The sequence below is a fragment of the Acomys russatus genome, chromosome 29, assembly GCF_903995435.1.
Source record: "Acomys russatus chromosome 29, mAcoRus1.1, whole genome shotgun sequence".
NCBI classification, from domain to species: domain Eukaryota; kingdom Metazoa; phylum Chordata; class Mammalia; order Rodentia; family Muridae; genus Acomys; species Acomys russatus.
This window is the reverse complement of record NC_067165.1, coordinates 976,153-1,002,682: the sequence shown is the minus strand read 5'-3', so window position 1 is coordinate 1,002,682 and position 26,530 is coordinate 976,153. Positions and strand designations below refer to the sequence as shown.

General features: G+C 39.2%; 1 protein-coding gene across 2 annotated transcripts in view; it reads right to left on the bottom strand.

Annotated features, from left to right (window-relative positions):
• The window catches only part of Pde4b (phosphodiesterase 4B), a 433,831-nt gene that overhangs the window by 174,384 nt on the left and 232,917 nt on the right, over positions 1-26,530 (bottom strand). The window contains exon 1 of one of the 2 annotated variants that reach the window (XM_051171542.1): positions 17,635-17,968. The exons of the other annotated variant lie outside the window; for it this stretch is intronic. Within the exon in view, the coding sequence (XP_051027499.1) occupies positions 17,635-17,684 (50 nt within the window). The 5' untranslated portion in view covers positions 17,685-17,968. Of the gene's footprint in view, positions 1-17,634; positions 17,969-26,530 lie in introns of those variants that run through there. 2 annotated transcript variants of the gene reach the window in all.

Below are 26,530 nucleotides of genomic sequence, written 5' to 3'. Positions count from 1 at the left end.
AACAAGACAGGCAGAAGGACAAAAAGACAGAGGCAGAGGGATTAATGATGTTACCAAGGACCCAACAGGATGAGGGATCTTCTGAGCGAGGCAGCATATTTTTTAAAATTTTTATTAATTTATTCTTGTTACATCTCAATGTTTATCCCATCCCTTGTATCCTCCCATTCTTCCCTCCCTCCCATTCTCCCATTATTCCCCTCCCTTATGACTGTGCCTGAGGGGGATTACCTCCCCCTGTATATGCTCATAGGGTATCAAGTCTCTTCTTGGGAGGCAGCATATTTTGCATCTTACAGAAGAGACAACTGAGGTGGGAGACACTCAGTAACTTTCTCGACTGTCTACTTGCACAGCAGAGGTACTCGAGCCACTTCGACCCCAAATCTCATTATCTTGAAGCAAATGTTTGCAAAACAAGACAGGGAAGTGGCTCCTTAGAAAGACCTAAGATATTTTTCATAAATTCTGCTTTTTTAAAGTCACTAACAAAAAAAAATCTGTATTATTCCTCTAGCTCTTTGGCCGTTTTCTCCACGAATAAAGGCCAAGTGTCCATGGAGAAAATGGCCCAGTGTCTGAAAGACTCTTTTAGCCATGCCAATAGTAAGTAAAGAAGAGTGACTTAAACTTTTGGATCATCTATCTATCAGATACTCATGATTTTCTCTCCCTCGTAGGGAGATGTGCACAGGAAATGGACACCCTGGAAAAACATACAATGTTTAGGACACTCTGTTCTAGAGTGCTACAGTGCTGGTGCTAGAGTGACTTTTGATTGGCTCCAAAGGTTCGCCTTCATCACACTGAGGTTTAGTTGCCACTCACAGAAAGATCGTCAGAAAAGGCCATGCACTGAGTTTCAAATAGAAGCCATGCCTCACTGGTTATTCATTTTTTCAAAAACTCATTTTAGATAACATTTTATAAGACACATAACAAGTGGATAATATATGCTCCTTGGAGACAAGAGCGAATCACACCACTTTCAACATTAAAAAAAAAAATCATAGCTAACACCGAGCCTTTCAAAATTATTAGTGGTAGTAATTCAAGTTATGTTGAGCTCAACAGTTGATGAAATATTTTCACACATACAGTTTTAGTGAATGCAATAAGTACCCTTAAAGTAAAATTCAAACATTTAGTAAATGTTAATCTAGGTTTTCATTTGGGTTATGTACTAGAGATATAAAACACAAATAAAAATATTCTTTGTCCTAAAAATATACTGGGATATATATATATTATATACATTATATACAGTATATAATTATATAGTGATATATTAATATATATAATTAATATATATAATTATCTTCTTCAGGAAATAGTAGATAAGTAAAACTCAGAAATTAGAGTATACTTGCCCATTTAGTCCACTTATATCTGAGTTCACTTACATCTAGAGGTGAAAATTTTGATACTGAAAGGTATACTTGTCTCTCTATAGAAGACTGTAAATAGAAGAAATTTAAAGGATATCATCATGTGAGTAAGAATTCAGAGGAATAGTCATGAACATATTTTAATTAATTACTTCTATTATTTTATTAGCTTTCAGCAATAACATAGATAACTTTAGCATTAAAATTTTAGTTTATCTTACTTTATGTGTATGGGTGTTTCGCCTGTGTGTATGTATATGCATATGTATATGTGTATGCATATGTACCTGGTGCATACAGAGATCGGACGACGGGGGTCAGAAGCCCTAGAACTGACATGATGTATAGTATAAACCACTGTGTGGATGCTAGAAACTGAGCCCAGGTCCTCTGGGAGAGTAACAAAGGCTCTTAACTCCTAAGCCAACTAAGCCTCAACTTTGGACCTTTTAAGAAAATATAGACCTTTATAATTTCTGTTGTTATCAGCAAAATGTTTCATATCCTTGCTAATAAAAGAAAATTTATTATTGCAGATGGTTAAAGAGAAATAGAATCTAAGTTATCATGTCTGCATAGTTATCTCTGCATGCCTTAGGGTACAGTGGCTAAGTATGCTATCATGCCACATTCTGGGTCTTACAACTCAGAAGATGAAGACTACAGCATGCCAAATATACAACAGACAGGTTAATAAAGCTTTTGAATCAAAGGTATTATGAAGGTTCATGAAGGTGGCTTTAGGATGACAATTGAATAATATCTTAATAACAATCTTCAGGAACAACATCTTCATGAATGCCAGATTTTTTTTAAACAATAAAGGCAAGAAAATGAGTTCAAACTGCAGCCTCTAAGTATTTAGATTATCTATGTAGAACGGTTTCTGATAGGTGAGATCGCCAGATCTGGAGCTAAATCCCCAGGGAAGTTGTGAGATGTCCTTTGAAAAAGAAGGGCTTGTGGGAAGTGGGGAGTCTTCATATCTTCTCATGGTTCAAGTTCACATGGCCCCAGGCAAGAAGGTAGACTGGATGGCTACCCAATCTCCTTTGGGTCCAATGGCTCTATCAGTATGATGGGCTTGGCTGCTAAAGGCATCTTCAGATGCACTCATTCTATGGACATAGTATCCGCAGGCTTCTATGCTTTCTCAGTAGCAAACGAAACACAAAGGAGATAAGAGCAGGGACGTGGCATAGTGAACTGAAGACACTTTTTTCCTAGTGCGTCACCGGGCTAACAACTAAGAAATAGGCCCCAGGAGGGGAAAAGATTAGGATCGCCCAACTTCAGAACTACAAAGTTGAAACGGAATTCATGGCCTTTGTCTCCCTACACAGTGATTTTTTTCATAGAACCTAGTTTTCACTGCCAAAGAGCAGATCAGACTTGTAAAAAGAGTATGTTTCAAAATGTATCCAGATGTTTGAGAGATTAGAGAAACCACCAGATTCCTTATAGAAACCTCTGGCTTCTCTTCATATTTGTGCTATCATGATAAAATCAGGTAGCTTCCCACACTGACAGATGTGTACGACAGTCATCCTGTTTCTATGAGACAAATGCCTTAGAGCTCTTAGTACAGATAAAATCCACATCTTACCTTATGAATTCATTATGGGTCAGCTAGCAACTTTCCATAAATGTTAGAGTAAGCTTTAGAGGCAGAAAAATACTTGATTAACCTTGACTTCCTCAAATCTTTTTTAAAGGCTGGAGAGACTTCAGACAAGTAACTGAGCCATTTGTTTCTTCATCTGCAAATTGACGGTTAGAACAGTGAACCATGAGTGGTATGGTTGGGTCTTGAGGTAGAACTAGTCCCAATTTTTTGAGAAAGTGACAGATTGATTTTCAAAGTGGTTGTACTTGTCTGCACTTCCCACCTGCAATGAAGGAGTGTTCTCCTTTTCCTCCATCCTCACCAGCATGTGTTGTCACTTGAGTTTTTGATCTTAGCCATTCTGACAGGTGTAAGATGGAGTCTGAGTCATTTTGATTTGCATTTCCCTGATGACCAGGGATGCTGAGCATTTCTTTAAGTGTTTCTCAGCATTTTGATATTCCTCTATTGAAAAGCCTCTGTTTAGTTCTGTACCCCATTTTTAACTGGATTATTTGGCTTGCTGGTGTTTAATTTCCTGAGTTCTTTATATATTTTGGATATTAGGCCTCGGTCAGGTGTAGTTTGGTGAAGATCTTTTCCCAGCACAGTCTCCTTGTGGGTCCCTCAAAATGGGGAGTAGGGACTACTTCTGACATGGACACTGGTCCCCTCATGTTGATCACTTCCCCCTGGTGAGGGGCCTTGCCAGGCCACAGAGGAAGAGGATACAGGTAGTACAGATGAGACTTGATAGGCTGAGGTCAGATGTTAGGAGAGGAACACTCCTCTTTCTGAGCACAAGAGGAGGGAGGGAGAGGGAATGGGGGGTGGAAGGATGGGATCAGGAGGTGACAATGGAGGGGGCTACAATCAGGATATAAAGTGAATAAATTTTAAAAAATTAAAAAAAATAAGCAGTGAGGCAGATTGAGTGAGGCATTATCATAGGGTAAACCCAAATATGGCACATAGTAAAAAAAAAACTCAGTAAACGGTAGCAGCTGCTGCTACTATCATTTTGTGTACCTCAGCACTGGGCAGTTTACACAAAGAGATCATAAGAGATAACAACCTTTACATTGATATGAAACACAAAGAGAATTTTACTGGAGACAATGAAACCTTCTTCCATTGCTTGGAAGCCATATGTCTCCATTGTCAAAAGGAAGTTCAAGTGTACCTGACCTTTCCTGTATTCCCTAAGGACTGAACCTGTGACAGAGACTCCATTCAGTGCAGTACCGATGTGGAGTAGAAGGCATGTCTTCTAAGGCTTTGTAGCTAGAGAGGACAGTGTCACATAATCAGATAAACTTAAGATGCTACCATTCAAGGAGATGGATGGGAGAACCAGGAGGCAGGTGCCTCCTGGGATGTAGTTCAGTTGCATCTAAGCAAAAAGGGAGAAAGGATCATGAGCATGAAATAATTGTTTTTAACTGAAATATTAAGGCAGTGGCATACTGGGCATTGACACTCTAGGTACAAGCTCCTCATATAATACACAAAATAATTTTTATAGCATATGGGAAGAAGAGAAGTCCAGTGGCAACAAGATGCAATGATTATATTGAAAGAAGCTCCCAACAACATCCTTTAAAAATAACTTTTTTTTCCAGCAAGGAAATGAAACTAGCCTCTGCTTGAATAAAATTGATTAGAAACAGTGTGTAACGAATACGAGAGAAGAAGAAGAAAAAAAAAATCATGGTTCTCCAGAAAGCTATGGGGATAGAATCAAGTAAGTGGGGTCATAAGAGATTATCAAAAGCATATAATGGATATAAATATATTCCAGCCAAGTTTTACAAATAGTAATTAAAATAGGAAATGACTTATCAGATTAAACCTTCTCTGAAAAAAAATGATTAGGCCATGGTAAGAATCTTCTAAAACAACCGTTCTCAACTGATGATGAGAATAATTTACAACCAGTAGGACTCCCTGTTCCTATAGCTTCTCACACCACTGCTGTCTTGAAAACAGAGTATCTGTGAGTACCCAGAGGAGATCCTCAAATGACTGTGCCCACTAACATTCTCTGGAGCAGAAGCTCATGATGTACATAAGCCAGAGCATGCGGGGCTCACGAGTGGCCAAGAGGCAGCACAGTAACCACACGGAAGCTACTCACAGTCCGATAGGCCACCCTTTACCGTGGTTCTGTGCCTCATCCCTCTTCAGGCTCTTGCAGGCAACCCTTTACCCATGCTCCTATTTATACTCATTAGGTCAGCAGTCTACACTTGGGTAGAATCGTTTCTTTGGTCTGTTGGTGCAAATGGATGCCTGTGCACATTGCCCCAGGAAAAGTGCACACAGCACGTGCCAGGAGCCCCTTCAGTCTCCACAGCAGGCTCAGCTGGTAAAGCACATGTGCTTTCCCAAAGGTTGTTTGAGCTGCTCCCCCAAGCACAGAAACCCCCCGCCAGCTCTGAATTTTCTTCCGCTCAGAACACCTGTGTTAAGTGCTGTGCTTTCTTCCTTGTGACACTTGCTGACTTTTAGCTCTCCTTCCCGTTTCTACCTTCACTAAATAAAGGACTTAGAAACCTTGTCTGCCATTGCTATAATCTCAGATTTACAGATCACCTGACTGACAGCTCATGCTCAACAATACATTTCACTGAGTGAACTCTTATGACCCCACTTACTTGATTCTATCCCCCATAGCTTTCTGGGGAACCATGATTTTTTTCCTTCTTCTCTCATATTCTTTTTTTTTCCCTCTCATATTCTTTACACACTGTTCCTAATCTATTTTACTCAAGCCAGACTAGTTTCATTTCCTTGCTGACGCGTGTAACTGTTTACTCACCACTAGAAATCCTTCACACTAGCATTGAAGAGGAGCCACCAAGAAGCCTCACCTAGCTTTCACCATATCCCAGCATTGTGATGCAAAACAGTCTGTGTCTGTGTCCTTCATGTAACTCCTCAGGTCATGTGCTTAAGATACAGTGGCTCCACCGTGCATTACCTCATGAGTCCTTAAATGGCTCTTGGAAATGTCCTGTTAATCCAAATCCACTGTCAGATGTTATGCCTTCAGCAAGTCTTATTTTCCTTGTAATATAGGTATGTGTGGATACATGTCTTTTCCTTACTTTTCTACCCTTTATGAAGACCAATAACTATGCCCTACTTACCTCTTACCTCAAAGCATCTAATATTGTCAACCTGTGTGTAATACCTACCAAAGATAGGATATAGAGTTGGAAAAGAAATAACAATTAAATTATCTTGAAAATGAAAGCTATAATGTTTTGAAACTCATAATAACTGGAAAGATTGAGTTACATCTGAATGTATGTCCTGAAGTTTGTTACCTACATATGTGAAATGGAAGCTACTAGGTTACTGTGAGTCTTTCCCTGCTATTTCTGGTAGAGAATGAGAAGAGGAGAATGAAGATCATTTGCTTTTATTCTCAGCAGCCAAATTGCTCAGCAGATGAAGCATTAGCATTTGAACATATTTTAACATTAATGTTCAGCCAAGTCACAAAATTTCTATGTGGTAAGATTTAGGAAGGGTTCTTTGTGGTAAGATGTCTTGAGGGTTAGAGTTTACCATGCATTTAATGTATTAAGCTGATTGAAAAGAATATATATATATATATATATATATATATATATATATATATATTTGTCCAAACAAAAGCCACTTTCTGGAAAATATTGTAACTCAACTCTGTCACTTTTTGAGGGGGCCCTGAGTTCAGTTCTCTTGACAAAAGTCTGCACCTGGAGAGAGGAGGAGAGAAAGTGCTGGTGCTTAGCCAGACCGTTTGGCAAAGCTCTGTCTCGGGGGGGTGGGGGGGTGGGCAAGCTGTTTCCGAGGCCACTTTCTGCTTCACATACCCTGATTAGAGACAAGCTGGATGTGAGTTATGACATCTGAGAACCCTGGACAAACGTGGCTCATTGCACTGTAATCTGAACGGCTTATGCAACTCACAGTCCTTGTGGAGGCTTTCCCACATTTCAGCATAACTGATGAATATTTCTTTTCTTCTTCTTCTTCTTTTTCTTTTTCTTTTTTTTTTTTTGTGCAGTGAAGGAAAAAATTCTGCTCATTATTTGACAGAATAGGGCAGCCACCTCTTTGGAATGAGGGCTGCATTATGAATCAGTGTTTTTCTGTTTCTTCCTTTCATTTACCTGCTGGTTTACTAGACACCCTGGGCGACTCTGAAACCTCCCAATGACGTCAATGGGACAGAGAAATTGGAGCAGCAGAGACAGCTGCAATGCACCAAGTCTACTGAGGTTTTATTCTTTTCTCCCAGGGTGACATCGGAGACAGATATTATCAATCAAGCTCTTCTGGCTCAGCACCAATCAAAGGCATTTTATCATGCAAAGCAGTAAAAGCTGCAATTAAAACACTGGTTTGGCTTTTTCCCTAGGAATATTTTCTTCATGACAATTAATAATGCAATTAAAACTGAATTAAACAGGAGAATGCTTGCTAAAATATTGAACTGAAATATGGGAACCATTTTCTTTAATGTTTCATTTATCACATTATTTAAAAAGTTTGTATTTTAAAATTCAGGCATCACCTTTCTCAAAAACTCAAATAAAAGACAATGTCCAAGAAATTTCCACATGTCACATAACCAGAACACTAGTGACATATGTAGTACAGCCTGCCTTTCCTTTAAGGAGTCAGTGGCATCGAATGTCCTGTGGTAACTGGCTAAAATGAAACTGGTATTTGGTGAATTAACATTTTTTCCCAAACCATTCAAAATAAGAACTAAAAGGAATTAAAGAGAGCCAAGTGATTTTTGTTGTTGATGAGCATAACGTATGATTTACTGATTTTTAAAGCTCTCATTTTAGCAATGATCTTTCATATTTGATCATATAATAACATACCGGAAGCTGAAAACACAACACTTAGTGATACAGTTTTTAAAGCGGGCTCTCTACTCTTTTTTTCTCTATTTTTAAAAGAAAGCACCTTAAGCTACCAAAGATATCTAAATCGTTCAGTCAATCTAACTAATAAAAATCCTCAAGGTAAGTAGTCTGTTTATTTTTAAAGTTTCTTATGCTGGCTAGGCATAGAATGTTCTCATTGGGGAGGTGGGTTCAGAGCCCACGGCAGCCTTGCTTGCTTGCCCTAATACCTGGAAAGCTGGTTGGCAGATGTTAACGGCAATGTGCATATAACACGGAATGGAGACAAGTATATGCTCACAAAGGCAGAAGACATCAATGTCAGTCTCTGGGTTCTGTAACCAAACCAACCAGATCCAAGACCTTAGTCTAGAAAGTCAAACTGGCTGAGGATGGCAGGCAATGCTTTCCAGCAACAACCTACTATCCTCAAAGCATCAGCTCCTATGCTTTTTTTTATCACCTGTTATCACATATGACATAAAAGCAGACCTAATAACAGACTGTGAAATAGGAAAGGCCATTGAATAAAGACTGAGCTATTTACTGTGGAACAAATAAGAGAGCATATGCTTAAGGGTCAACACTGAGAGTTTGGGTTACGTGGAATGGAAAATGACAAATATCTTGCCAAATGGGTCATGTTTACCCATGGCCGGGACCTAAAATGTTCTTTATTATTTGGATTTAAACAAATAAATTCTGTTTTAAACCCTTTTCCATGAATTTGGCTGTGAAAGAGACAACTGATACAGCTGAGCTTCCTAACAATTCTTCATTTATGCTTTTAGCGTAACAGTATTCAGACGGGCATGGAGACCTGACAGATATGCCTGTGTACCGAGTCCGTCTCCTGTTAGTGCGTACCCTTGTATGACTGCATGTACACAATGCAATGGGATGAAAGAACACACAAATGTCAGGTGCTCTAAATGTGATCATTTCTGTTTTCAGATGTGTAAAATTGTGTATTACTGTTTCAGCAATTGTGCTAATGCGCTCTCTCTCTCTCTCTCTCTCTCTCTCTCTCTGTGTGTGTGTGTGTGTGTGTGTGTGTGTGTGTATGTTCACAAACCTGTGTGTCTGTCTCTGTCTCTGTCTCTCACCTAGTAACATGAGAATCATTCTTACTTTCTGTAGCTCATCACCACTATCAGTAGCAAACAAAACAAAAACCCAATCAAATTAGGGCCATTTCACAGCTGTGGAAAACCAAGTCAGAGCCAATGGCCTGCTAAAGCTTGCTAATACTGGAAAGGAGTCTAAATGCAAGTTTACTGAGCTGCGAGGGCTCTTCCTCTTGGGATTTTCTTGAGCTGGTTCCTCTTTCTGGCTCCAGGTCAGCTTTATTTATGTCACCACTAAGAACTATGTCTGTAGCCTTGTTAGTGTCTCTCCTGTGTTAAGCTTAGTCTATTTGGTCATCCTTGTAAATCACCAATCTAGACACAGGGCTTCCTGCCCAAGATCTCAGTGACTTCTCAACGCTTTTGTGTGTGTGTTGGGGGGGGGGGGGGGGAGTCTGTTTCCTAGCATGTCACAACAGACCTTACATTATATGCAGCTTGATTAATTTTCTATGTTTCCCTTCCTTGTGTGAGTCAGTATTCATCATGAAATTACCTTTCGAGTCTCTCAGTTTGTCACACTGTTTCATGCTTGCACGTATCTTCTGTCTTTCCCTTTTCTCAACCCGCTACTTCCTGTTAATAAAAGCCTCTATTATGGCTGATGCTGACCAGAACACAGACTGTATTTGGTCATATCTGCTCCCCGCCTACTTGACTGCATTCTGTAGAGTTAACACCTGCAGGTTATGTTTTCTTTGTCTCACTAGGCACAATATGGCCTGTGGTTGTTGAAACATGCTCAATGGATCCATAGACATCATCATTTCTGATTTTACTTGTTCTATCTCACTGAAAAAGTTTTTAACTACCTTTTCGTGAAACTGAGATGGGTTGGTGTGGGGAACACACTGGCCATAGGCCCTAGGGTCTGGGTATTGTTTCCACTGAGGAAATAGGTATTTGTTGGCTTCAAGAGCCATGATAAGAGATACTACAAGTTCTAGAATTTGGCTTAAATAAATGGATTCAAAGTCCACATTTTTTATGCCAAAATTTTCCATTGTGAGGTTCAGAGATAGAGAAGAGTCAAAGAAGCTCTGGTGAGGATAATGAGCTCAGACTTCCTCAGCTTGGGGTAGGGTGGGAGTCAGGTGTTTTTCCCTGGTAGAGGTTGTAGTTGAAAACAGAGAGCACACACTGTAAAGGTCCTCTGTCCTGGTAAGAAGTGCGTTGTGTACCTTGTCAAGCCATCAATGCAATGCAGCTAGATGTGGGAGTCTACCCAGACTGCACATTGAGCCAATTAGTCTTTTGTTGACAGCTAGACTAATCCAAATGAGCTGGATGTCTTGTATTATTTATTGAGTCATTCATTTAGCGCACATTGATTGACAGCTGTACCACCCCAGACATTGTAGATTCAAATAGGATAACTCATACCTGTTAAGTAAACATTGGAGTATACCTTTTCCCCCTTATAACACATTTGGATGCAATGGTCAGATAATGTAGAGTACTTCTTTTGTCAATGGGCAGTCTTCTCTTTCTAAGCCATACTCCTGGGTCTTTTCCACATAGCATATGATTTCCCCCTTCATTTTGTTGTACTATTACTATTAGTCATCTTGTGCACTACAAATGGTCTACTGGTAACTAAGGCTATTTCTAAGTCTGTACTGCTTTTTCTCTAGTCTGCAGTTATCCATTTTCCATATGATTTTTTTTTTTACATAAATGACTTGCTGGTTGAGTTTCCATGACAAGACTGATGAATACTAACAAATCACTGGCTTTAAAGAAGATAGCAATAAAAAGTGAAGGTAGATCCTCACTGATAGATGATTGATGTCCATCAGATGGATGTTGAACACATAAGATTCCAAAGTTGACGAGAAGAGCCATATCTCTCACTTATTTACTCTGATTTCTGTTTATCTTATATAGTTCCTCTTTGCCCATAGTAAAAATATCATTTAAAAACTTGCTGACTGCTGTAGTAGGCAATCAAAATATTTTCAGATAAGATCATTAGTCATCAACAAACTGAGTAATAAATGTTTTCTGCTTATAAAGGTCACAAAAGAATGTAAATATACTCATTAACTAAAATTTAAATATTTATGTGCTTATAAACGATAACTTAAAAGTTAAAATCATTATCAAGAAATCAGTAATTTGGCAAATTGCATTTCACGCATACCAAAAGAGCAAGCATTTTAGAGTCATGCAGAAGTGAATTTTCATTCAGATTTTGCTCAGTATGTGTTCCAGGAAAACTAACTTCATCAAAGCTCCATCTGTAATATGAAGATAGGAGCACCCACTGAGTATTTTCTCCTGAGGAACAACAGGTCAGTGGACAGAAGGTACTCTACTCTGGCAAAGGTAGATATTTTATGTTTTTAAACAATATGACATATTTTCATTTATTTACAATTTATTTATAAGGAGAGAAATGAAAAATCACCAAAGGGTGATTTCACAGTATTCCCCCTACCCTTGACCTTTTTCTAACTAATATATAAGACATATACATATGTATACACAGACACACACACACACACACACATACACACACACACACATACACACCATGCTCTTAATGCCCTTGTTAAAAAATTGCCATGGTGACAAAAGATTGGAGTATGTGGGTTATAATTCCCACTCTAAGATGTGTCCTATCTTAGAAAGCAGTTTTTGAGGATTGTCTGAAATATCACTGGGTTTTCCCTTAAAGGTGCTTCCTATGGATGCTCATGTGGACCACTACGAAGCTTCATCTACCTCAGGAGCCATTATAACACCCACTTTTTAAAGACTGCAGGGCATCGCAAAAGCCTTTGATTGATTGCTTGGAAATCAATGAAACACCGGCCTTGAGCTGAAGTTCCTAAAATGTCACAGCACCTGAATATTTACTACATGCACGACAGACACAGCTCTGGGTTGCCATGTTTTAACTGTAGCTTACAATACTGCTCAGAGCCAGCCAGATGTTTCAGTGCTTGGAAACTTTGCTGCTGTTGGCTTACAGAAGGTGGCAACATCTTAGTTTGGAAATGAGCCACTCTTCAGGCCCAGTATTCCAGGAGTAAGAGACCAAAGAACAAGGCTCGTTGTGTGTCATCTGTACAAAATCACTGAAATGTCTGGATATGAGTATGTTTCAAGTTGTACAATGATCACACACACACACACACACACACACACACACACACACACACACACACACACTAGTTTAAGTATTTGCTAAGTGCTATACTTGCTATATGCTGTGTTAGTATAAGCATATATATATATAGAGATACATATAGATACATGTAGATACATCTGTCTACATCATCTATACCTACATATCTATATCCAAGTGCCAATTAACAAGACTGAAAAAAATTCTCTCTCTCATGGAGATCACATTCCATTTCACTACACTGAGTAATAAGGGAGGTGTGGGAGCATACATAAATAAAATGTAGGAGCCGTATTGTAGGCTTTGTCTCAGTTAGAGTCAGTCATGCCCTTTTCTGTGTCTATATAGAGGGCCTCCCTCACACTCAGCCCCCAGAGACATGGGGTACAGATGTAAACTTGTCTGTGGTGAAGCCTGAGCTAACTTTATGGGGCTTCAAGGAACGTCATGCACAGTTCTTTCATGGCCTCATGTGATTTTCACCCACTAGAGTATAAGGAAGGACCTGCTGGACGGGAATGTGGCAAGGATATGTCTTTATTAAGTGTTCTATCAATGGGGCCATTGACCACATCAAGCACAGCAGAGAAACAAGCTTAATAATATCAGTCAGTGAGCGAATGCACTTTCTAACAAAAGAGAAGGGAAATTGTGAAGGTAGCTGTAATTAGGATACTTTTTTATATACCACCTACACTGAGTCATTCATGAATTTAAATAATATTTTGCTTGAAGTTGAGCTAACTTGCATAAAATATTTTAGTATTTCTTTACTAAAAACTGATGGGACAGGCATGGTAATTCGAAAATTCATGTTTAGTTGTTGACACAAGTACATATAAAATGATATATTGATTCATTTTATGGCTTGAATATCTTTTTAAAATGATTAATTTCATCTATGATATAAGTTGGATTAGTTGAGGAACCTAGGTGAAATGTTTCTAACGAGCCTGAGGACATTAAATTCCAGGGCCATCCTAAAAATGAGGTTTCCTGCCTCAGGTCGACCATGATTAGCCTAACAGTACTTACTTTGTGAAGCTGCATGTCAGGCGGGAGTGGTCACAAAGTGGATGGACCTACTACAACCTTTAACCAGTACTCAGGTTAAAAAACTTAACTCAGTACATCTGCCAAGCCTGTGGTATTATAGACAGAGTTCTCAAAATCACTCCTAGTTTTGCTAATGCTTTCCCAGTTGACCTCCAAGTCTTAGGGTCTTTGTTGCAGTTGGCTTGGGGAACTTTGACTGACTTATTGATCCAACTGTGCAATAAAAAGGAAACCGAATCTCTGACAGGGAGAAAGGTCTTAGGAGAAAGCTAGCATCCCTTCTTGTAATCAACTCTGAGGATCATTTTAGATCTTCTACTGCACCCGTAGCCTGAGAGTCTGTTTTGACCAGCTTAGAAGTCTTAGGTATCTTTTAGATGGAATAAGAACGCAATTCCTTCTTACTCTTTTGTCTGCTGAGGAAAAAACTCTTTTGCATGACACTTCAGGGAAATGATCTCATAGGGTCCGTTTTTTCTGTCCCCAAGTCAACACAAGTGCATCTGTGTTTCTTACAGCCCCCAACCCCTCTTCACACTCGGCTCCAGGCAGAGCACAGTGAGCATGTGATGAATGATAAATGATTGGCATAAGAGCACACTCTGCCTAAGCAGGTTGTGGGAAATTCCGTTAAATAGCAGAGAAAGAAAACAACTGTAGTTCTTTAAGAGTCATGTGCATTTTCATTTCTCTCAGAAGCAGGGTTGCAGACGCATCTTTCTGCTTCTTTTGTGTGTGGCTAAAGTCTCAGGAGGAGGATTCTATCTACAGCAGCAATCGTCTTGGCTGTATAAATATATATCAACTGTTTATTGAAATGAATTTTTCTTCTGTCTGTACCTACCAGGGCCTATCAGCAAAAGATAGGGCATTGAGATTATATGAATATTCAGAGTTTACTGGCTTTTCTCTTTGTCACAGGATCTTAGTTTCAGGCAGGTTTTTGTTTTTGTTTTTTGTTTTTTTCCTCTCCTGGTGTGGAGGTGGTTAGAGCAAAGGGTTATTTCTGAGCTACAGAAAAGCTGAGTTTCACAACAGAACCATACACAGAATTATAAACTAATGGTTGTTAGGATTGGTTTCTGCACTGTTCGACCATTAGCTTCTGCTTGGAGTTGAGCAGTGGTTAATACATTTTGCCAGACTCTACGGATTTTTCTCTTAGTTCAGAGAATACATATTTTACTCATTTCTGGTAAAGTTAACAAATTTGTGTCTTAGATCTTCATGTGGATGGCACTCAATTAATCTCATCATCTGACCTATGGGATGCACTAAGTGTAGGTGCGACCCACGTTTAAGGAGTAACATAGACCTAAGTAGATGACTGGGAAATAAGTGAATGGGGTGCACTTTACAGTGTACAGCACCCCTGTTACTGAACGATTTCATCCAAGATCCCTTCAAAGTCTAGTTCTTGTAGAGTATTAGAGTGATTATTTACATAGAATTTACTAAGATGGGCATAACTGAAAAAAGGAAAGTACAGTTTTATTTGTCACCTGAATTTGATATTAGTTGTAGTTCAATAGAAAAAAATAGGCAAATTAACTTTATAAGCTATGTAAGTCACATGGGTTCAACTGGAGTAAATTCACTCTTAACTCTTAAGGGGTTGTATAAAAAGAGATCAGTGACTAAGTGTAGAGGGTTTATAAAGTTTCTTACGCAGGTTTCTAAGCCTTCCACTGTCAAAATTTAAAAATATTTTCTCACTTATAATTCAGCAGTTTAATTGCAATCCCATTTCCCATTGCTACACCTCAAAGATCACAGAGAAAGGCAAACTGACTCTTGTGGGCTTAGCAGCACTTGTCTAAATTTTGCCCTGTTAAAATAGAACACAACTCTATTTCTTTGGAAGTACCCCCTGGCTTCCATGGAAACCACCCTAAGCAGCCCCCGCCTCCAGGCTGGTGTCTCATTGAGCAGTGGCATCCTTTGCTGCTTAGAGATACTTGTGGGCTCATCAGGGCTCTCAGAGCAGAGTGGTAACTGTTGTGAGGCTCAGCCTGCTTGGTCTGCCATTTCAGTGTTGTTTCAAGCCATCACTTCACTGTTTGTGATTGGGGACAGCAGTAGCCCCTCCACCACCAAACTGAATCCATCTCTGCTGTCATGAAGGTCTGTTTTTTATTTTCCTTTTATCCATGGCTTAATTATTCATCAATAGTCTAGTAACGAGTCACTTCTTTTAAGACCATATTGGACTCAAGTTTATCTGTGTACCCAGGGCAAAGCATGCATAATATGTTTTGCTGTTGTAACATCCCAATTTACAGTAGTTCATTTACTTATTTATGTTTATCCTATCTGATAGTTATACAGCTAATATTTCTGAAAACCCAGTGCAGTGGCTGAATAATAATAAGTGCTGGACAAACATATATTGGAAAGATGAGTCAAGCAGGCATCTTGAGGAATAAGTGAAACTTTAAAAATTTTGAATTGTATAGTACATTACAACTAAAAAGACAGGAATTTTCAATAATTGGTTAACCAACTCACAGATAATATGAAAAAGACGAAAGTATATTTTGAGTTATTTGGACCAAATTCTACACTAAGTACTTCTGTATCTCATTTAAATGCCACAGTCAGACACATCATACCCAAATTATTTTTTAATTTTGCTTCTAATATGAGCTTGTGTTTGGGATGCTTCATTAGTGCCGGGACCAGCAATGGTATTGTCATTGGCTCCCAATCTTCACGGCACTTTAAAGCAAGCCCCTGAAAGTTCACTTACAGTCAAGGAAACTGAAGTCCTCACCCATCCACACTCATACATTTGGCAAACAAGAAGCTGAGTTTTCCTGCGGTGTGGATCAAGTTCGCTTAGGCAGTCCTGTCTCATTGGAACAGTATCGCACTCTCTACACTGCTCCTCAGCTGCCCACTGAGCTCCCACAGGCATTTCATCCCCAAAGAGGATCTGTGATCAAAGAAGGTTAATTTAACATTTCTCTTCTTTAAAAACAGTCCACCTTCTAGAAGTTACAGTTACATTGTCCACATAGCCACGGTTCTGAGGAACAAACCCGTTCAGCAGTTAAACAAGTGTGTTCTGCCTCCTTTCCATTTCTTTGCAGAGCATTGGTGTTCTGTTTGGGGAAGCACATGACCGCCTTAAACTGGCAAAAAGGAGATTGGGAACTAAAGGAGATGGACGTGCATCCATTGCTAGCATATGTTGAGTTCTTTGAACCAGATACCGCGCTAAGCACTTTTATATCTCATTAAAGAGCATGGTCAGACACGTCTATAGTAAAATGGGAGGAAAATAATTCCTTTTTTGATCTAAATAATCAAATTTCTCTTTGAGACTCAACATTTATGAGGGAATAATAAGAACTCTAAGTTCCTTTTCCTTGCATGCTTCCTACATTCTAGAAAAAAAATGTTATCAGGAAAAAAAAGTATGGTTCAATGTTTGAAGACTAATTATGCTCAAAATGAAGAATCAGATGATCATGGTTTCCTTATTCACTCATAAACATTGCTGAAAATGAATGTAGCAAGGAGTCCTAAGCCAGGGACTCCTGTGTCAGTCATTATGGTGACCATCCTGTCTGTCCTCTAGAACCACTGTATGTAATACTCGTTTAAAATGTATGCACAAATTTCTTTTGAATACATGGGTCTGGAATTGTCCAATGGCACTAATCAGCGCATGACAAACCAACAAGTCTCTGCCTGGTTCTGATCTGTGCTATTGTTTGTCTCTCCATCCACCTGTAATTCCATAGTTCTTCAAGCCATTAGCCCACAAAATGGAGTTGCAGTTCATAGGCAACAGATATGTTGTAAGCAGTGCAAACTAATTTAAGTCTCTTTTACAGTTCAGGGGTACATGGTTAGAGCTCGGCTGTAGCACAATAGTAGAGTTCCCTAGGTTCCATGCCCGGTATTGCCAAAATAAATAAACAAAAAGTACAAGATTATAAACATAACCCATGAACCACATAAAATATGTATTTAGACATGGTTTTAAAAGTATTTACAGTTTTGTAATAACTGCTTATTACCTTCCATTTCTTTTTGTAAGAGTTTAATATGTGAAATGTTTTTAAATGAAGCGTTATTTTAAACTTCAAGTCAAGAAAAATTAATATTCACAAATCACTCTGACTCGAAAGGCACATTACTTATTATTATGGAAAAACTCCATCCAACTCATTCTTTATTCCTAAAATTAAAAAAAAAATCAGAAAATAAAGAACTTTTACTATATGAAAAAAAGTAAAAACTTTCACTATGCTCAAAACCTTGTACAGTTTTACAGAGCCCACATTTCCCCCTAAGCGTCTGCTTATTTGAAATTTCTCGTCACTAGTGTTTAAGCAGGAAGCCACCTCCCAGTTCTGCCTGTGAAGTGTCAGATCAGGTTTGCGGCTACAGCAACACCTACCATATCCACGAGTGTCGCCTGGGAGGAGGCAAGTCGCTCACGTGCAGCATCCTGAACCGGTACACTGTCAGCCCACCGCTCAGCAACTTAGCTCATCTCCGTGCGTTTCCCTGTGCTCGCTGCCAGAGTTTCTACTGAGCTCTTTGTCCGTTCATTTTTCTTTCTGATGGCATGCCACTTTCCATTGCAGAGTAGAGATCTTTCCAGTGTGAGTAGGAATGACTTAGCAGTCGACACACAAGATTGCAGAGGACCATCGCAAGTAGCCTCCTTTAGAAATCAGATGAGGAAATTGACGTGCAGCCAGAGCAGCCTGAGAGCTTCCCGTGGGGTGTGTAGCACTGCATGCAGTTTACCTCAGAGAAGCAAAGAATTTGAGTATCCAAAACTGCAGAAAACCCCCTTTAAACAGTATTCATTTTGTCCCTCACTCTGTGTTTTCTCTTCCATGCCTGGTGATATGTCAGCACATTTCGGGGTTTTCTTTCAGCTGAAGTTCACAGTGCTCACATTAATCAAATGGACTCTCTCTTTCCACCCTTTGCATTGCATTTTGAGCTATTGAACCTCCTGTCTGACTTGTTCTGCATTGTTTAGCCCATTTAGTACACGATGAGAGAACACCTAAGACGCGGGGTCATGTTTCCTGAATGACATATGTTAGACTACAGCCACGGAGAAACCCTGGAGAGATTTTAAGTCCTTTTCATTGCAGAGGATTACAGAGCAAAGAAAATGTCTGTGTTACACAAAGAAATAACAGTGAGACTGGAATAATGAATTCAACTTTCAGGCTTCGGTGGGCTCTCCTGGCTGCTCTCAGCATGCTGGTGTGCATTTAAACTTCTACCTCTGGCCCAGGAGGCTTCGGCTTTCAGAAGATGCAAAGTCTTACAAGGCACAGGACCATCATTAACTCCGTATGGTTCCCCGACTGCCCCAGGGAACCAAGGTGATAAAGTATTCTCCAAAGACATTCAACAGGGAGGACAGGGGTGCCAGCATTCAGCATTTTTGTGTAGAATATGGTCATTGCTTCTACTAGCAACAGGGATATGCAGTCCAGTGAGAAATGAAGCTTCCTTGGCGTTCCTTTATTTTTTGTTTTGGGCTTTATTCTTATTTATTATTCTTATGAGTATCAACATTTTACATCCTGATGATGGGGTATTTTAACTGGATCCAAGTTCCTGGAAAGGTTGTTTGGTTTATTTCAGCTTTTCTTCCACTTCTTTGCTTCCTAGCATTCATTATGCCCCAGAGAAGCTGACCTTAGGGAAAAAAAAACCTCATCTTCCGTGATGGCAACAACTGGCGTGTGTGTGTGCGCGCGCACGCGCGCGCCCGTGTGTGTGTGTGTGTGTGTGTGTGTGTGTGTGTGTGTGTGTGATATGAGAAGGTCAAATATTAGACATGGAAACCAGTTTTCTAGTTGATTTTTGTACCCCTGTGCTGTTGCAGTTGTTTTTTTAGAATAACGCCCAGAAAATTACTTTAAAACCCAGATTACAGATCATCCACCAATCTGAACTTTGCAGCTGTCTCCACTATCTTCAAAACCAGCACCAAAGTCATGATAATCTCAAGTGCCAGATGTGATCTTGTCATCTGAGATTGCTGGTCTCTGTCTCTGTCTCTCTGTCTCTCTGTCTCTCTGTGTCTGCGTCTCTGTCTCTCTCTCTCTCTCTCTCTCTCTCTCTCTCTCTCTCTCTCTCTCTCTCTCTCTCTCTCAAATGCTTAACCAGGGGCTTTTGTTGTTCCTCTACCATGGCCAGGTTCTCTTGCCTCAGAAAATATTCAGGGGCATTTTCCTGGTTTTTGCTTGTTTGTTTTTTTGTTTTTGTTTTTTAAAAAGAGGCTCTACAAGGGCTGAGAAAGCTAGAAGTCATGACACACATTTTTATGATCTCAGTACTTGTGAGGCTGAGGCAGGAGGATTGAAGGGAGTTCAAGGCCAGATTAGGCTACAAAGTGAGATCAGGTGTCATAAATACCATCAGTAACAAATCCCCCCCAAACAAAACAAAACATCCTCTCTGAGTGAGCGTGAGTGTGTACTCATATTTTCTCAAGTCATTGCTCTAATGTCAACTCCTTATAGAGGCTGAGCCTGGCCATCCCGCTTTTGCAATCTGTATTTGGCCATATCATCTCTCACAAAATCTGTCACTAATGTAGGATTTGATATGCATCACGTTTGTATCACTGCAGAAAGACACCCCAAAAGAAAGAATGTGAAAGAAAGAGAGTATGTAATCCTTTCACTGCTTAATTGTCAGGGTCTACTTATTGCTTACTGTAATGTAGGTGCTCAATAAATGTTGGCTTAAAAATTAACTAATTCATAAGTTGAGATGAATGCCAACCCACAAGTTTACAGGTAACAAACAGAAGACAGCTGGCTTAATTTGTAGCTAAATGTAAGTGATTTTTTTTTGTGAAAGGACTGTTTTGGGTCAGGATAACTTGTGTCTAGGATATAACCACATACCTGAGTGTTAATGCATGTAGTGTTTTTCTTCTCCCTAAAACCTGAGTCATCGTTAATACTACTCTGGCTGGCCAGTGACATCACACTGCCTCGTCCCCCAGCACTGGAGCCACAAACCTCTGCCACCATGCACAGATGCTGGGACCCAAATCCAGAGTCTCATACTTCTGCAGCAAGCGCTCTACCAACAAAGCCATCGCCCCTGCCCCAGTGTAACTCTTGTAGGAAAGGCTTACATTTCCTAGCGGTAAGGGAATCAATCAATACAATTATTGATCAACATTCAATGGGGAGGAAGGAGATGCTGGTGACTGAGGATCAGGAAACTTACCATGTAGCAGGGGACTTCTGAATTCACTACTAAAGGATTGCTTTTATGTGAAGAAGGAAAGGTACGTTTTACAAAGGCTACCTGGGAAATCTTTGGCGAGAAATTTTTTTTTTTTTGGTTTTTTTTTTAATTAATTTATTCTTGTTACATCTCAATGGTTGTCCCATCCCTTGTATCCTCCCATTCTTCCCTCCCTCCCATTTTCCCATTATTCCCCTCCCCTATAACTGTTCCTGAGGGGGATTATCTCTCCCTGTATATGCTCATAGGGTATCAAGTCTCTTCTTGGTAACCTGCTGTCCTTCCTCTGAGTGCCACCAGGTCTCCCCCTCCAGGGGACATGGTCAAATGTGAGGCACCAGAGTACATGAGAAAGTCATATCCCACTCTCCACTCAACTGTGGAGAATGTTCTGACCATTGGCTAGATCTGGGTAGGGGTTTAAAGTTTACCACCTGTATTGTCCTTGGCTAGTGCCTTAGTTTGAGCGGGACCCCTGGGCCCTTGGCGAGAAATTTTAACAGAGAAAATGTGGCTCATTCATCACATCACTGACACTAGCTCATTCCTGCACCCAAAGTGACAGAGTAGGATTTTACTCTTGATAAGTGGATAAAAAAAAAGAAAAGATCGTCTTATTTTCTTTTGCAGCTTGAAAGGATTAACAAATAAGCTTATGCTCCTTTTATTTTAAGTAATACCTTAAGTTATGGTTCACTTGCTGTAGACCTTATAAAGGGTCCAATTTCAGTATGTCCACAGTCATTTCCTGGTTACCACTATCAAATTTCTTAGTATTGTCGTCACCCCTAAAGAGATACAATTTCTATCCATCACCATCTCCAGCCTCTGGTAAGCACTATTGATTTTTCTGCCTTCATGTTTTGCTTATCCTAAACATATCCCATACAGTAAATCATACAGTATTTATAATATATGCTATAGGTCCTACTTATATATGTCTATATAGATATACATATGTCTCTCTATATATGATATATATACATATATACATACACACACACACACATATATATCAACATTGTTTACTTTCAGTTGCGAACTTGACACAGTCAAGAATAACCTTGGAATAGTCTCAATACAAGATCATTTATTTGGGATTGGTCTACGGGCCTGTCTACCTTAATTAAACTAATTCATGTTGGAAGATCCAGCCTATGAAGAGCTCTACCATACCCAATGTAGGGTGTCCTGAACTGTGTAACAGTAGAGAAATTCAGCTGAGCACATGTATGCAACACACACACACACACACACACACACACACACACACACACATACACACACGTACATGTTCATTTCTCTCTGCTCTTGATTATGAACATACAGTTCTTGGCTTGACGTCCCCACAATGATTTACTCTAACCTGGAATTGAAAACCAGAGTAAAGCGCTTTCTCCCATGAGCTGTTTTCTTTGTCAGAATATTTTATCACAGCAACATAAACGAAACTGAGATAACTGTCCATGTAAAATATGTGGTTTTTCTCACTCATATTAATGTAGTATGCACAGCATTTCATTGCTTTTTATTATCAAAAAGTGTTTCACCTGGATAAATCTCCTTTTGTTTATGTGACCTGCCATTGAGGTTGCTTCAGCTTTCTTTTTAGCTATTATTAATGCGTCATGCTTCTGTAATATGAGCAGTTATGTACAAGTGTCTATACAAATGCATGCTTTCATTTTTATGTGTGAGAAAGAATCTCAGAATGAAGTCATGAGGTTGTATCATAATTTGCCCAGTGTTTCAAAGAACTGCAACTTTCTCAACCACTGTAGCCTCTCTAGTGTTTGTTACTGTCTGTCATTTTTTAGCTGTAGATATTTGTGGGGATGTCAAGTGGTCATCTCTCAGATAGTTAGTAATATTCAGGACGTTTTTATGTGGATGTTGGCCACTTGTATATCTTTGGATGAAGTCTGGATGAAGGTCAAACTTCCTGCTGGATGCCTGGGGTGTAGCTAGTAATGGATCCTAGGTACAATTGGTACAAGACAATTAACTCAGAATGCTATCAGATCAAGAAAAAGAAAATGAATATTTAGTTATTTGTTTAAAAAAAAAAACGAGTGACATAGAGTCTTATTGCTGAGTTGTGATAATTCCTGGTATATTCAGGAAACAAGTCTCTTCCCTGATTCATGATTTACAAGTATTTTCTCCCATTCTTTGAGTTATCTTTTTAGTTGTTTTTAAAAATCTGCTTTTTGTTTTTTTGCTTTTGCTTATTTTTTCACTTTTTAAATAATGGTCTTAGATGCAATGGAATTTTATAGTTTTTAATTCAGTTAATCTAGTTGATCTTTCTTTTCTTTATTGTATATTTAGCATCATATCTAAGAAACTGGATTTATCTACAGTAATGAATATCTTATTTAGTCATTCACTTAGGTTTTTTCTTTTTTATTATTTAATTAATTTATTCAGATTACAATTAAATTGTTATCCCATCACTTGTATCCTCCTGTTCCTCCCTCCCTCCTGCTTTCATCCTATTCCCCTCCCCTAGGTCTAAGACCAAGGGGGACCTCCTCCTCCACTATATGCTCATAGGTTATCAAGTCTCATCCTGGTAGCTTGCTTATTCTTTCTTTGAGTGCCGTCAGGCCTCCTCACTAAGGGGAGGTGGTCAAATATGGAGCACCAGAATTCATGTAAGAGTCAGTCCTCCTCTCCACACAACTGTGGAGAATGTCCTGTCCATTGGTTAGATCAGAGTAGGGGTTCAATGTTTACTGCATGTATTGTCCTTGGTTAGTGCAATAGTTTGAGCAGACCCCCTGGACCCCGATCCACCCGTCATGATGTTCTTCTTGTGAGTGTCTATAAGGAAGCTCAGGCTACCTTAGAAATCACCGGGAAGTCCAGGTGACCGCAGAGTGTGGTCAGCCTTCTGGTTTTGCCTTCACAGTGCTGGGCTTATAGCTATGTGTCATCTTGTCTAGCCATGAGTATTTATTTACTTTTATATTTTCTTTAACTATCTTTATAGTTCTAGCATTAGTAAAAATTTTATGGATTTTTATATATGTGGCTTATTTTGAGTTAATTTTTGTTTTGATATAATTACAAGTACATCTCTGTTCTTTTGCATTGTATGACTTTTTTGGAAAAGTCAGTGCTCACCCTCACCCCCACCCCATTGAATTTTCTCTACAGTTTGGCAAAAAATACATGTATAGGTTTATATATGGTCTTTTGATGCTGTTCCATTGATCTCTAAATTTTATTTGTAAAATACTGTTTTAAAAGTAATCTTTTAATTGGAAAACTCAATACCCCTGGCCCCACACACAATGTTCTTTTCAGCTATCCTATGTTCCTTTAATTTCTATATTAATCAGTTGTCAGTTTTTGTAAAAAGAAATTGATTGGTGGTAAGGTCCGTGAGAAATCAACTTTGGGGAGTATTTATAAAAATAAATTGGCTGTTGGCAAGGCCTGTGAGTAATTAACTTATGGGAGTAATGTTAGTAAGACCTTCTGCCTTTTCATGCATGCACATGGGTGTTCTTCCCACTTGGCTCTTCCAGGATTTTTTTTAACAGTGTTTTAATTTTCAGCAACAAACCCTTGCACATCCGTGGAAATTTTATTTTGAAGTACTTTACTCTTTTTGATGCCACTGTTAATATACTTTCACAATTTAATATTCAAGTTGATCATTGTTAATGTATAGACTTACAATTAATTTTATGTGTTGATCTTATTTTTGAAATCTTTCTCAGCTCATTTGCAGTTTTATTTAGTTTCTGGTATGTGTGGAGGAGGTTGTATGTATTCTTTGGTATCTCTAATGTAGCTTAACAGGTAAAATGGATAGCGATTAGTATAACCGAAGGAAAAAAATGCTTTGATTTTTCTGGAGAACACCAGGACTCGCTAAGGGCAGTCTAGAAAATGAACGAACTCTGATTTGCATCTCTCACTAAATGTTACAATATTAATATTAACACAATTATAGTAGTAATAATAATAGGTATCACATTTGGAGGAGATTATATTTTCCAAAATTTACCTTAATCTTCTAAATAATCCTCTGAATAAGCATCATTTTGTTCTGATTTTAAAACAGAAACTGAACCTAAAGAAATATTTCACGAATTTTTATGGCTACAGTTAATTAATTATCATTGGAGTGGCTCAAACTAAACAAACAAACAAACAGACAAAATAAAACAGGTCTGAGAGGTACAGCTCCTACCTGGAGAACTTGATGTCAGCTGTTGAGTGTGAGCACTGAGTGCTGTTTTTCTCTCTTTTTTTTTTTTTCTTTAATTTAGTAGTTTTTTCTTTTTTTATTTTAGTAATTTATTCAAATTGACTGCTATCCTCACTCCCCCTCCCTCCCTCTTGCACCCTATTCCCCTCCCCCAAGACCTGTGATAGAAGAGGACCTCCTCCCCCACCATATGACGACAGCCTATCAGTTCTCATCCTGATAACCTGCTTCCTCTTCCTCTGAATGCTGCCAGGTCTTTCCACCAAGAGGAAGTGGTCAAATAGGGGGCATTGGAGTTCATGTCAGAGTCAGTCTTCTCTCTCCACACAACTGTGGAGAATGAGCTGTCCATTGGCTAGATCTGAATAGGGGTCTAGGTTTAAAGCATGCATTGCGCTTGGTTGGTACAGTATTTTCTGCAGGGCCAGTGAAGGACACTAGAAACTACCTCCCAATGGCAGAAACATCAAGACTGCTGTTTTTTTGTACAGTAAACCTCAGTGCCTGTAACAGTGGTTCTTGATCCTAAGCAGTGATGGAGAATCCCAGACTTGAGGAAAGGTCACCTACAGAAAAACTTGATTTCAGCATTGCATCAACCAGTGGCTCTCTATTACAGCATTCTCTGCAAATGGAGAGGATCTTGGTTTCAGGCTTGGTTGCCCCTTGGCAACCAACAGCCTTTCCTGAACAAATAGTTCCACTGGATGGTGATTGCTTGTAGTACCAGTGGGGATCTCCACAGTCTGGCCCAGAGCAGCAGGCTAATGCTTAATCAAGACAGCACTTGGTTATATCACCAACATTTAAAGTTATTAGTGTTAAATGACATCATAAAATTGATTTCACTCTGAAGAATTTTAAGTGTTAAAATATGGCTTATTTGGCTGAATATATGTTGTGCCTCTGAACAAAATCTGATTATTTGAAGTTTTGCTTCCAAACAATCTCCTTTAATGAGCATTTCTTTAATATGAAAAATCAGGATCTGTGCCATTTTACTTATAAATAATAAAAAGCAAAAATAATGCTGATTATGATTGTTATAGAATCCTATCCAAATAAACATGCAATTAAAAATAGAATTATTAAGTGCCATTTTAGAGCTTCCAAAGGACTTTCTTGCATCTCATTACACTTAGTTGCCACTGCAGTCTTGTGAGGAAAGCCTACTTACTTCTATTGTATGATTAAGGAAGCTGTTGTCCAGACTGAGCTGTAGTGAACAGCACCCTTTCAGATAGTATGCCAGGCATCACAGACTCCTGTGATCTTAGGCACCAGAAGACCTTACCTACCACCCGACACACCTTTTTAAAGCGTGTTGCTACTTCCATTCTGCAGACGAGTCTTACGGAGGATTTAAAGTTGTTCAACACTTAGCAAGTTGAAGGCAGGGAAAGATTTGAGTACAGTCCTTTACAGTCTACGTTTGTGCTCTTCCAGTAAGGAAGGCAATGACACTTCAATTTAGGTGATAGCCAGTGACCTGTCCATCACGACAATGAGACTAGCTGACATCAACTCATGTGGGATCTTCTGCTTATTATAAACAAAAGCACAAAGATGGCTCCTTGACTATCATCCTGGTGATTCACAATCGTTAACTCTTCCTTCAGTTTATTTAACGCCCTCATCACCTCACCCACACACTGTGACCTGAAGTCAGTCCAGACTATAAGCAAATGGAGGTTTGTAAGCTAGGGAATAAAATGAAAAGTTAGCTGGCTCCCTCAAAGCCTGATGCATCTTCTAGCAGAGCTTGGTTTATCTATTAGATCTAGTAACCTGGTCTGGATGATAGCATTGTAGAATTTGGAGATGCTCC